This window comes from Pelecanus crispus, chromosome 2 (assembly GCF_030463565.1).
Source record: "Pelecanus crispus isolate bPelCri1 chromosome 2, bPelCri1.pri, whole genome shotgun sequence".
NCBI lineage: Eukaryota > Metazoa > Chordata > Aves > Pelecaniformes > Pelecanidae > Pelecanus > Pelecanus crispus.
The window spans coordinates 35056801-35070309 of NC_134644.1; the positions used below are offsets into that span (position 1 = coordinate 35056801).

The window sequence follows — 13509 nt, forward strand, 5'->3', positions numbered from 1 at the left end:
AAAAAATGAAATTTCCCATGTGAATACTGAACTTCTTGTAATGTAAAAACACATAAAAAATGGTCACAACACTGATGCAAATGTTCTGCATGGTCATGGAGAAATGCAATAGTTAACTTCAGCGCTGATAGCAGAAATTAGCTAGCTATAGCAAAAGAGGGCTTCCAAACAGTCTTGTCAAAGTAAGGGAACAGAAAACAGAAGCCTATACTGTAACCGTCACATTGTCAAAAACAGCAGTGTTGATTCCTTTCTGTCTCTATATTGCCCCACAATATCCTCCCAGAGATAATAATCTTAATTATATTGATCTTTTGGGAATGCCGACAGAGTTAGATGATAATGAGCTGTGAGCTGAGCAGGGGCAGCTGTAAGCCTTGCATGGACTTTTTACAAATTCTTACAAATATCAAGAGAGCAAAATACAGGTAGCATGATGCTCTCTCTCTGGTAATACCCTCTTCTCTGAGTCTTTTTTTGCTTTGTTATCTGTACATTCCTCAGCATAAACATAATTTGTTTCTTCATAAACACTACAAGAGAATTCCTCTCAGAATTCTTCTCTAAGTCATATTTTGTGTGAAAAGGAAATGTTAAAAAACCCTCACAATGATAAGGAATAGGGTGTTAGCTAAGAGTGTAAAGCTGGTTTGGTTCTGAAGATTAGTGCAGTCCACAAGGCCTTTTTTTTTGATGGTGTGTTTGATCTATAGGCAATTTATATTCCACCTCCAGGAATGCCTGCCTAAATATGAATGTATATATTTTTTCTCTCTTTAGGGTTTTTTGTTTGGTTGGTTGGGTTTTTTTTAAATGTGGACATTTAATGTAAAATAAGGCATGATGTCAAATCCCCCAGATTCTTTAAATGATGGTCAGAAGAACCACTCTTATAGATGTACTCTGTTTGCATTATAGTTTAAGTTTGCTGTAGTCTGATAGAACTTTGGCCAGGCTCCACAAAACTTTGCAGCTGGCTGCTTGGATTATGTTTAGCAGCAAATTGTATGAGATAGCCTAGTAGTATTTGTCTATAAATGAATGCCAGTGAAACAACATAGGTAGACAATTGCACAGCTACACAAAACCACACATTCATAGGATTGTAAATAAACAGATTTCACAGGCACCAACATAACTTGTTAACTGCCATGTTGTTCCTCCTTATTTACACCCATGTGAGTGAAAGTTTAGTGACTATCATGTTTGTTTCAGTTGAATAAAGGCTGAAACATTGACATTTGACTATCTTAAGTATATCAAACTGGACTACTTTAATACTGATTATTAAAATACAGAAATATTCCACCCTTTTTCTTCCTGTCCCCTCCCCTCTGAAAATACAATGTTTGGACTTGCAGCTGTACATATACACATGGTATTTGTGTGAGGCTGCTTGAAAATACAAGTTTGGCTGATACACTCATGCAAGATTATAATATTTTACTTTTTTGTGTGTGTTAATTGTCATTAATGTGATGTCAAATATATAGCTGAAGAGACTGTCTTGAGTAGTTGAAATAAAGAGTAAGTTTGATGAAGTAATGGTGTTACTCCTGAGTCTGACTGTTGTAAGAGAAATTTTATATGATACACACCCTTATGAGACACTGCTTCTTGAATACATAATCTGACTTTCTGAACAGAGCTACCTTGCCAGTACTTCTACATTTTCCCTTTACCTTACCCACACAGGAAGGAGGGAAACTTCATTTTTCTTTTATCTTCAGTGCCTCTAGAGGCAAAAATTTCCTTGATCATCACTGATCCTAGTGCTGTACTTTATGAAATTTATATACGATTCCAGAAAGTGTGTTAGAAATTGACTTTAGTGAATCTATTAAACTTGCGAGTGTGGCAGGTTCACAGGTTTAATTTATAGTTTGCAGAAATATGGGGTATTCATTGTCATCCTTTTTCTACTGTTAGGAATTACACGTGTGTGTGTGTGTATGTGTCTGAATTTATCATTTAGTCCATGTAGAAGGCAGGGTCAACATTGTCTAATCATGTAAAATATATACATCACGCTACTTTTATTTTGAAGCATCTCAAGTTGGAGTAATGTAGATTACATGAACTTAGATCAAGAATGGATCAGTGCTCTCTGCTTCCTTTAAAATGTGAATTCTAGACAGCAGGATTGATTGCAACAGCTTTCTCATCCTGCCTTTTTCCTCCTCTTTGGATCATGTTGTGTGTGTGTGTATGTATGTATGTGCATGTGTGTATTTAGATAAGTTTATATGCCACTGTTCTCAAACATATTATTTCTGGCAGTACTATGAAAGGGTGATTGGATAGAAAAAGTGTCCAAGAGCCTTTAATAGATTTCAACCCAGTCTGCCTGCTGCTCTGTTTTGCACCGAGTCAAGTATTTTTTTAAGCTGATAATTGAAAACCTATCTTGTTCTTACAGAATGGTTTTGCTGTTGTAAGGCCCCCAGGCCATCATGCTGAAGAATCAACAGCCATGTAAGTACCAGGGAATATTGCCCATCTTGGAGCACTAAGGTTACTGGCAATCACCTGCGTTGTGCATGTCTCTGAAGAACTGTAATTGTTAGCAGATGACTGAAAAGGCTTTCTAGGTACTCCCAGAAGCAGATTTATGGCCTCAGAGATCATATAGCATTTTTAAAAATGCTCTGAACATTATTTATAGCTGTTTTCCTGACTGATTTGCTTTCTTATTTCTGTTCTTCTCTATTCCACAGGGGGTTCTGCTTTTTTAATTCGATTGCAATTACTGCCAAATACTTGAGAGACAAGCTAAATATAGGCAAGATATTGATTGTAGATCTGGTATGTATTCTTGGCAAGCATTGCACTTTCAGTGCATCTAGATAATGAATTTGTATTTATATGTCAGACTTTTCTGCTTTTAATACCTACAAGTAATAAAGGTGTGCATTTCCTCTGATTTTGGGAACTCATTAAAGCCAGGATGGCAGTACTGAAGTCATAAACATCTATGTTTCACTTTAATGGTGTTAACTGCAATTTAATGAGAAGAAGGCACAGATCAGGGCAACTTTTATGGTCCTTAAATGAATTGATACTTCCACCGTTAAAATAACCCTACAGAACCCAAGTTTACTTTTCCCTACAGAATACAAACTTTAAATAGTCAGATGTGCTTTAAAGAATGTTGTTGCTTTGGTAACCAAATTGGCCACTTCCCCCAGCTAGCAATGATTCGACTTGTTGTGTAACTTCGATATTATTAAACAAATCAACAGGTCATTCCCTCTAAGAAGTTTTCAAGTCATGTATGCCAGCTTTTGATGGTTCCCTGAAGGAAAGCTACGTGATTAAAAATCCACTTCATTGGATTAGTCTTGTATTTTAATAGAAGGCATTCTTACACAATACTTAATATGTTTAACAAATGGATTATTTAAATGCAGATGACATTTGGCATGTTGTCTATATTATTTTCATGAATAATGAATTGGAGCTCTGCCTTGCACTTAAAGGATCAGCCCAATGCACAGCCCAAGGAAAGTTGAATGCTGATTTATGAGCACCGTTTTTGTTTTCCTACAGTTCATGAGGAGGTGTAATAGGGTGTCTGACAAAGCATAGACAGGAAATGAACCCTGGCATCAAAACCTAACCTGTTACATCTGCACTTAATTAATTTTTGCAGGTGATAAAAGATTTAAAGACAAAATATGCTAAAGGGTTTTTGAAGTGCAGGGCTTAATAGTCTAAATCTTGTTCATATCTGCACTCATAATTAAATCTTATTGTGAAGTCATGGCCTTACCATCTAGCACTTTTGTTCAGTTAAATATGCGTACTGGCTGTTGAAGAGAAGCAGAGAAAGGGGGAGTGTGGGAGAAGGAATGGCAAGTGAAAAATGAGTGGTAGAATAAGTATATGGGTAGGTTAGATATTCTTAGAATGTTTTTCAAATATTGCTCAGAGTGTTCTACTATCACTTAGGAACATAATTATGAACTGCAAGAAACCAGTATTTTTGAAAAATTCACTTCCACTGTATGTTGGTATCTGTTTGCTGACTTGAATCTTACAGTTCATTGAGTTTTACTGCTGTAAATGCTGGCCAAAAGTGAAGTCTATGTTTATTCTTGTTTTTTAATAAGAAAAGCCTATTCAAAGTTTGCATTTTGTGAATGTTTTCAAGTCTTTTTGACTGTAAGTGTTACATTCACCTTGTCGGGAAAAGAAATCACTTCCATTTGACATACTCAGCCAATAAGCACTTAGGAATTCAGCTTCAGTTTTGCAAGGCAAGGTTAAATGTGCAAATCATTACCTGTGCAAATGATTACCCATGAAGCTGCCTATCCTCACCCAGGAAAGTAGATAGGGAATGCTCAGCCTCTCTCTGACTCTATCCCATTGGCCGGAATAACTCAGCTGGTGAAAAGGGAGAAATGTATCACTGATACAGATGACTTCATTCCTGGAGCAGTTGCAGTCCAGTCCCTAGCCTGCTCCATGGTCAGTGCAATGATGTACAAAAATTCATACAGAAAATTTCTTATGTATGCAAACTATGGATAAATCACAATCCAAACTGAATGAATGGACAAGTTAATAGTGATGTCTTTATGTTCACCAACAGAGATTTTTGGGCATCTGAAGGAAAGAATGGAATTAGGGATGTTAGACTTGAAATTAACTTCTAAGGCTATATTTTGATAGTGACTAGCTCAGCAGGACCCCATGCTGGTTGGCAGCTGTACAGGTTACTACAATGTAAATGTTAAAAAGTAATAGTCAATCCCACACATTAAACTGTACTTTAGTTACAAATTAAGTGTAGTCTTCATAGCTGCTACATGTATTCATATACAAATTCTTAACTTCTTAATTTTTAATCTTTCCTTCATTTTTTTCTACACTAAAATAAAAGACCTCTCCATCAGCTTTTCTTTGCTCATTCCACCATTTGAATAAATCTCCATTTTTGAACTGACTTATATGCCCTGAATACATTTGATCTACTAAGGGCAGAATATGAAAAAAATTTCCCACATGGTAACATCCGCAGTCTTAAACAACACATTCCTTTGTCTAACCAGAGGAGTCACTGCTCTTCAAAACAGAGTAACCCTTGGTGGAATTGAAGTTTAGACAAGACCGCTAGCTTTGAGATTTGAATAATTAAAAAAAAAAAAAAAAAGAGAGAGCTCTGTATGCCCATTTAATTTTTTTCCTCATTTGAAAACTGTTACAGCAATAATATATCTAAAGCCCCAAAGATGCGTGGAAAGACTAATTAAAATCACAAAATGAAGTCCTATTATGTTTTTAGTCATAGTCTCTGCAGATCTATCTATACGGCCAACATAGCTTCTCAGGATGTTGTTGCAATCCTTGTTCCAAGATCGTCCATACTTGCATGTATGTTAGCATCATCTGGGTCTGTTTTGGACTAAACCAATTAATTTTGTTGCAGTTGAAGACTGGATGGGATTCTGGGGTTAGCCTGCATGCCAGATTTTACTTCATTTGCCAGTCAGAGCCCTCTAAGACTATGCTGGCTGCCTTCAAAACTCCAACACCCTCACACCAGCACGTGCTCCCTTGCACCTCCAACATGTGTTACATTTAACCTTGGCATTAAGTCACAGTTGGGCTGTAACTTCATCCTCATGTTGTTTCAAGTACTTTCAACTGAGAAAAGTAACCACTATAACATTACCCCACAGAGGTCCCAGAGGAGGTCCAAGTCAAGCACAATGCAGTACAAGTAAGACTCAGTCAATGTAGAGTCCGGAACAGTGTGGGTGAAAGTCATGGGCTACATCAGCTGGCAAAGAGCACAAGCAATGGGCAGTGCTTGCTGTGCCATTGGCAATGTACACCTAACTTGAACCTTCCTGGAGTCTAGGTATCCTGAGGAAAATTTGACCATTACTTCTCTGATACTAAATTTGGTTCAGAGCTCATAGCATTTGCAAAATAAATACATCCTGGGTGATAGTGTTGCCATTTAGAGTACCTTGTCTGTCCTCCTTCTGAATCCTCTCTTTAAATCAGAAATTTCAAGGGGATGGATTAAAGGAGGAGAATCAACAATATCTATAGTTTTTCCAGTTCTTACAAATGCAGTGGAGAAACTTAGAAAAAGACTCAGTTTTGTTTTCCTGAAAGGCAAGTGGATTTTCCACTTTCACTTGTAAAATTTCTTGTGTGTCTAACCACGTAGTACAACAGTAGAACTGTGAAAACAAAACTAAAACAGAGGAAAAGTCCACATCATCAGCCTTTGTTATATAGATATACTGTCAGCATTTCTTTTTCAGTGTTTTATTTAATGACAGAATTTCTTTTCACTGGTGTTATATAATGTTTGAAATATGGAGACTGGCCAAGGTCACTCCTTGATTGTGGAAGGCACCATCCTATCTGCTAGATGATTTAATAGCTAATGAGATCATATTCCTATGTCTTCAACTGTTGCCGTCATGATTTTGCAAAAATGAAGTATGAAGTCCTTTCCGCATCTGGCATCTCTTTTGATGTTGATCTAACTGCTGAGGGACTGCTAACTGAACTGAATGTTTCAAGAAAGCCAATTTACTCAGCTGGTCGCAGAGCCTTTGACCTCAATAGTGGAACTTGGCAAATCAATGAATACACTTATGTTTAGTGTTCTGTCAAGAATTGTGAAAAAGCTCTGTAAACCATAGATCCTTCTGCAAAATACTAGTTTGTAGTTTAAACATTAGTCTTTCTTCAGAGGCCAATGAGGCTAGTTAATTAAGCCTGAGGGGTTATGAACTGTTGGCAGTTAATAAGTCATAAAATTCCTCCATAAAACAGGATGCTAGATTCCATCACTGAGGCAAAGAGTACAAAGAGCCGGTGTATAAATATCTAATTGTACAAAAGGACTGGGATTTCTCAATGACTGCTCATCTGGAGTCTCCAGGGCATGCTCGCTATGGTTTCCTGATTTTTAGAAGCCAGTTTAAAAAATGAGTGCATTAAAGAGTAATTTGCCTGAAAGTTCAGGAAGTATGGGGTGGTGAAGGGAGGGGGAAAGGGAAAGACAAAAGGAGGGCAAGGGAGAGGGAGAGAAAGGGGGGGGGGTGGTAAAAGAAAGCAGAACTGAGCTCTCTGCACTGAGTTGGACATTATTACATTTGTCATCTGTTTTCTTTCTCCTTTAGGATGTTCACCATGGCAACGGTACACAGCAGGCTTTTTATGCTGACCCCAGCATCCTGTATGTTTCCCTCCATCGCTATGATGAAGGCAACTTCTTCCCCGGCAGTGGAGCCCCAAATGAGGTTAGGTTTATTTCTTTAGAGCCCCATTTTTATTTGTATCTTTCAGGTAATTGCGTTGCATGATTACCCCTAATTTTCTTGTCCTTCTCTGGTTCTTTAAATTACACCAGATTACCAAATTGTCCACTGGGAGCAGGGGACCAGTGAAGAACAAGTGCATAACCCAGAGCAGTCCTTGTCAAACAAGGCTGGGCTGATCTGACATGTTGTTTGATGTTTGTTTCTAAAGCACACTTGAGAATTTTTTCTTTTTTTTTTTCCTTTCCCTCTCTCTTTTCCTCCTCCCTTTTCCTCCTCTTCACTCCTTTTGGCATTTTATTCCTATTTTTCAGGTTGGAAGTGGCCCTGGTGAAGGGTATAACATAAATATTGCTTGGACAGGTGGCTTGGATCCTCCTATGGGCGATGTTGAGTATCTCACAGCATTCAGGTTGGTACCTTTTTCTTTTAAAGTTATGAAAACTGGTTGTAGAACATAAGCACATGAATAAGAGCTAATGTAATCTTGAAAGACAGGAGAATGACCCATGGTGAAACTACCTTAATCCTGGTATCCCAGTAAACGAAAGCTTAGTAAATAAGAAAAGTGGATAATTTAATTGTTGTGATAATCCACTCAGAATTGACAAAAAAAAAAGCGCCTAATGATTTGATCAGTCACTCATTTTGTCATCATTGTATCGTGCCAGTAAAATGAGTTTGAGCTTGCTCACTTCTCTACCTACAAAATTTAAATATAAACTTCTATACCAGGCAGAAGAAAATTACTGTTCACGTTCCTTGTTGATTGCAGTTACATGCAAGTAGAGCAGACAGAGAGCAATATGAAGTATGGTCCGAATCCAGTGTTCCTCATTCATTTAAAAGTCTCATTGTGATGCTCACAGATTTGACCAGTTGGCTTTTTCTATGAATTGCAGTAAAGTGTTATCTACTTATAAGTAAAAAATTGTGAAATGTCTCAGTAAGAGTGATAGGAAATGTTGCATGCTGTATTTATCTTTGCTTTCAATAGCTCATTCTAAATGAAATTTTATTCTTTCATAGGTGATGCATCATAAACTTTAGTCTTATTTTCATGGGACCAGAGGAGATAAAACCAGTTTAAAACACTCTTAGACTTTCAGTAGTCCTGTCTTACATATACCATTTCCTTTCATTGTAAACCAGTCCAGCAGAAGGGTTTACTGGGCACTCACCTCTCAAGATTGGGCAAATGCTACGTGTTTGAAAACAGGTTTCATTTAGTGAAAACTGATATGCAAGAAAGGCAATGAGACAACTAATGTGTATCTCCAAGCACTTTCAAGACTTTTAATTTCAAGTAGTGCATTTATCCTATACAGCTTTTGACTATATTCTATTGAAAATAGATCACAAAAAGTATAAAACTAATTTTTGGGGTTTCTTTCTGCAGCATGCCTGTGGAGTCCATGAAATAATATGCAGAGGATCTGATAAATAACACACCTGAATTCAGAGTCTAAGCCCTAGACACAGAAATGGCCTTACACATTCACAGTATCACATTATTATTATTGTGGAAAAGGTTTTAATTTTATTTACATTTGCCTGTATTTAAAAAGAGTCTAAACAAATAGTCAGTGGCAGGCTCCAAATTTTCTACACCTCAGTATTGCCTCAAGCTCTTTCCAAGATCTCTCTTATTGTTTGGTGAGATTTTACAGAAGTTAGGGGACTGGATGGTTCAAATCACTGCTATTAGTGTCTGATATTAATATATCTGGTATGATCACCCCAAAATTCTTGGTTTGGATCCAACCTGTCCCAATAATGATATAGGGAATGTGGCCACCTAACACTGCAGAGAACGGTGGTCCCAGCTTACTGAACAGAAGACTCACATAACAGAGACTTCAACCATAAGTGGTACCCCTGCTATCATGACAACAAATACCTGGACTTAGTAATACCTTTTCAAATATGTACTTTGCAGTTTTAGTTTAAGTTACACTAGCAAATAGTGTGGAGGAGCTAATATTACTGCTGTACCTACTTCTCTGGCTCAGAGTTAGAGGGAATTTCAATCTCTGTGCCTGAGCAAAGCAGCACTATTCAGGAAAATAAAATTCATGTGAGCTACTACACACTGACTAATCATTTACAGACGTACCACTAAAAGAAGTGCTTAATTATATATATTTTTTAATGCAGATAAATTCAAAGCAAAGTTTAGGATCGCCCCTTTAAAAATTGTTGACAGTGCAAAATTTAATGGTGTTATTTTAAATGCATCCATTTAACCTTGCGATTAATGTTGTAATTAATGTGAAGGTTATACATTGTGTTAAATAGTTAATTGCTGCCTTTTTTAAAAAGAAATATAATGCTGTTAACTGATTACAATAGATGCTGCTGTTTTGGTTTTTTCTAGAAGAGTAGGAAAGACCAGAAAGGTTTCCCTACACCATAAGTCCCTTTTTGCCTGGGCACAGTCTTTGTGTCCTCTGTAGTGCTTATTGATATGGATTTGGTATGATTGGTATGACAGTTCTGAATGGGGATCAATGAAGCAAACTTCATGGAACATCGAAGGAAAAATACAAAAATATGTAAATTACACAGGATAGACCAGGTAGCCATTTTCTATGGATCTGGTCTGAATGGTAGGTAAATTTACAACTCCTAATAGAGAGACACTTAATCTGTGGACCAGAATCTATCCCTTCTATTATTCAAAATGTCAAGCATAATGTAGCCTGTGTTCTCAGTTTAGCCAGGACAGAACTGTGAGACAGCAGTCAGGAAAGATTGATCCACAGTTGAGTCCTTGAGCCATAGACAGAAAGGAAGGAAGGCACAGTCTTGTAGAAAATCAACAGAAAAGTTGCTAAAAAAAACCAGTAAGTCAGCTGTTGTTCTGGAGTTTTGACCTGCAACAGGTCAGTTTCTAAGAAAATAAACAGTGAGTTTTGTAGATAGGAAAATGGGCTTGCTATTTTTTTTCAAATAAACTGATTTTAGAGATACAGAGAAGATCTTAACTAAGGGGTGGAGAAAATGCTGGACATGCTCCATTTTAAGAGAAAAATAAGAGACAAAATGAAGATATTTTCTTTTTATACCTGCTCTCCAGTAGACAGAAAGATTATACAGTATTCAGTCCCTGCAGAAGGCCAGAGAGGGTGGTGTTGAAGGGCCTCTCCAAAACAACCAAGGTGTGAGTAAGTTTGCAGACGGGTGGAGCCTGTTTGGAGAGAAGCTGAGGCTTCCTGCTTTCTGGCTGCCTTGAGAGCCTAATCCTTTGAGTTCTTAGGAACTGAGAAACTTGCATTAAAATAATCTAAATGTCCCTAGGGTGTACACATAACCTTCACTTTCTCACCAGCAGAGCCCTAGTTTCTTCCTAGAATTGTACCGAGCACATATTTGAAGTGTCAGCAACCATGACACTAGGTAGCTCATTAGTGCTTGATTGACTGTCAAATTTCACAGCTGAGATCCTTCTGAATGATAATGCCCACAGAAATATAGACCAAGGCTTTTTTCTGCCTCTAGAGTTTTGCCCATAATCAGGTATTATATATGATGATGTATTTGATACCAGGTATATTGTTCTTAAGCCAGAATCTATTTGTAGAACAGTACAAGTATTTACACACACATCTATATACATCCAAGTAGCTGAATATTAGTTATTTACCACTGCATAAATCACTAGATAAATATTTTTTAAGTGAATCTTGTTGGGACTGAATGAGACTCCATGTCACTCTTCCTCCAAACTGTCTGAGAAAGTATTTCCATTTCTTCAGGAAGAAACAACTTTCATGTGTAAAAATGCAGAAAAGTTGAAGATGAGTTAGAGGCATAACACAGAATAATCACTTCAAAGGCATGCTGAGTGAGTGGCTCCAGTGGGACCCTAGTGGGAAACAGGAATGGTGCTGGTTTGTGTCTACCATTTTGATTTCAGTGCTACATGAAGAGTCTGTATTGTATTTTAAAACTAACACTTTCTAGTGCAAAATCAAATTTAAATGGCTGTAGCTTGTTTGAAGATGAAGACTGTTCTTTCATATATAAAAGAATATGTTTTCCCTTCCATTTCTTTTTCATTTCTCCTAAGAAAATGTTTGCTCATGTTAACTACAAGGAGGTAGTAGATGTATGAGAGAAGTTTCTGTAGAATGAGAAAGCAGTGCAGTAATCAAATCACTATACCTTTTAATTTTGCCAGAAAAGCTGTGTTTGATGGATGTTTGTCATAGTTAAGCAACTGATCTAGCTACAAAAATCCTTGAAAGAATGTCCTTTTTCTAAAGGGCACGCATCTCTTCTTTTCCCCTACAATAACAAAAAAAGCACAGCTCTTTTCCATTATTTTCAAGGCCTGATGTATCTTTGCCTCTAGAGAGTTTTGTTTCATAGTTTACTTCCACCTATTCAGGTTAAATTTGCTTTAATCTCTTTGAAAGCAATAGGAGATGGTGGCTATTTTCTAAGAGGATGATTCTACACTTGAGTTTACGAGGATGTAATCCACTCTCTTCTGCCAACAGTTATAGAAAAAAATAAGAGCAATGGTCAACTACTAATGTTCAAATAATTATTTTCATAAGCTCCACATAATAGCAGATGTGCTCAGTAAAGGAGGCAGCAGAGGGGGACTCAGGTCTGTGTTGTACATGCACACATGTACATGTATGTACTTGGAGTTTACGAAGGACAGGAGAGATGTGTTTCCATAGAGCAGAATATTGAAGTCACAGGAGGCAGTGGAAACAAACATGAGCGTCCAGAAGAGTGAGGGAGAAGAAAGAGACAGAAGGAAACTGGGGTGTGCCTTCCAACTGCTTTGCACTGCTTTTATTCAACAAAGGAGCTGTAAATTTAGCGTAACCAGCCAGTATGCTCTGGCTGCTTTGCTCTACTCCAGAGTAGCATAAAACAGCCACAGCATATCAATGAATCTGGCCATAAAAGCTTACATAAAATGAAACTTGTGTTTGTGTGTTTCTTGGAATGATTCAAAATAGCTCATGATAATATTATCTTTGAGTTCAATTTTTAGCCATCACATGTATGATTTTAATTTAAGAAGGTGAGCAAATTCAAAAGACATAGGTGACATTAAGGCAGAGTTAAGGATGAACTATATCCATGATTTAATTTAAAATACAGCACAACATTTATAATTACCCCAAAGTAATAATTTTAAATAAAGAGAATTCAAAATTAAAATAATATTTGAAACCACATATGTTAAAGTGTAAAAATGAAAGAAAATGAAGATGTGCAGAAAATCTTCAATCTATCTTACAGTTCCCAGTGCTTGTTTATGTTTAAAACTTTCTGTGTTCTAATCTCTGATCAAAAATATTAAGAACTATTCATTGTAGTCTCATGGCCTTGCACGGCGTAGTTAAGGTTATTTGAGAGATTGCATTGATGTATACCAACCCTTTTTTTTTGTTGTATTTCCTGATCTGATGACATTTGATTTTGACATTTCAAATGGAAAACTTTGTAAATGTATTTTTGTTGTTTTTCAAATATATTTTCGTTGTTAACTCTGTTTCAGCATAGGTACTGACTATGTTTGGGGTTTTTTTTTACTTTTTAAGTTACATTTTCATACATAAACCCTAAAGAGAACACTCAGAAAATATTGCTGTGTTTTCCTTAAACTTTTTCATATAAATATACATAGATAGTATATATTTGTATATATTAACTTAATTTTCCTGTAAATATTACTTTTATAACTTTTTGTTCACTAAGGAATTGGAGATAGCAACTTTAATAAGTTTTGTGTATCCTGCTGGTATTGAGTTTCATGGTCTTAGGTATGTGTGTCTGAAAAACAAAAATTCTTTGGTTTAGCTCAAGTCACTAGTCATCCACTTTCGTTAAACATCCATTTGTTCATGTACTACATGTGTAAATGAAGTGCACATTCTTGCCTATCCTATCCATATTTATTATTTTAAATACATTTGCATTATCTGTATGATGCCATTTCCTATTTTTCTTCTCTCAAAACACAATATTTCTGGTCTTTTCAACCTCTCTTCATTTAGAAATGTATCCAGTTGCCAAATCATTTTAATTGCTCATCTGTGAAGCTCTGCTATTTTCTAGAAATGAGCTAAATACACCACATGAGGGCGAACCATTGATTTATATTATTTTGAATATTATTATGGCTTTCTTTGACATCACTGTTCTGCAATATTGTGTAACTCTTTGACTGAGTAGAAACCTTGGTTTC

The 13509-nt window shown here is 36.6% G+C and overlaps 1 protein-coding gene across 4 annotated transcripts in view; it reads left to right on the forward strand.

Annotated features, from left to right (window-relative positions):
* Nucleotides 1–13509, forward strand: part of HDAC9 (histone deacetylase 9) — a 228142-nt gene that overhangs the window by 128654 nt on the left and 85979 nt on the right. For all 4 annotated transcript variants that reach the window (XM_075706446.1, XM_075706448.1, XM_075706449.1 and 1 more), the window contains 4 exons: nt 2420–2475; nt 2718–2805; nt 7155–7274; nt 7607–7704. In XM_075706446.1, coding sequence (XP_075562561.1) covers nt 2420–2475; nt 2718–2805; nt 7155–7274; nt 7607–7704 — 362 coding nt within the window. The remainder of the gene's footprint in view (nt 1–2419; nt 2476–2717; nt 2806–7154; nt 7275–7606; nt 7705–13509) is intronic.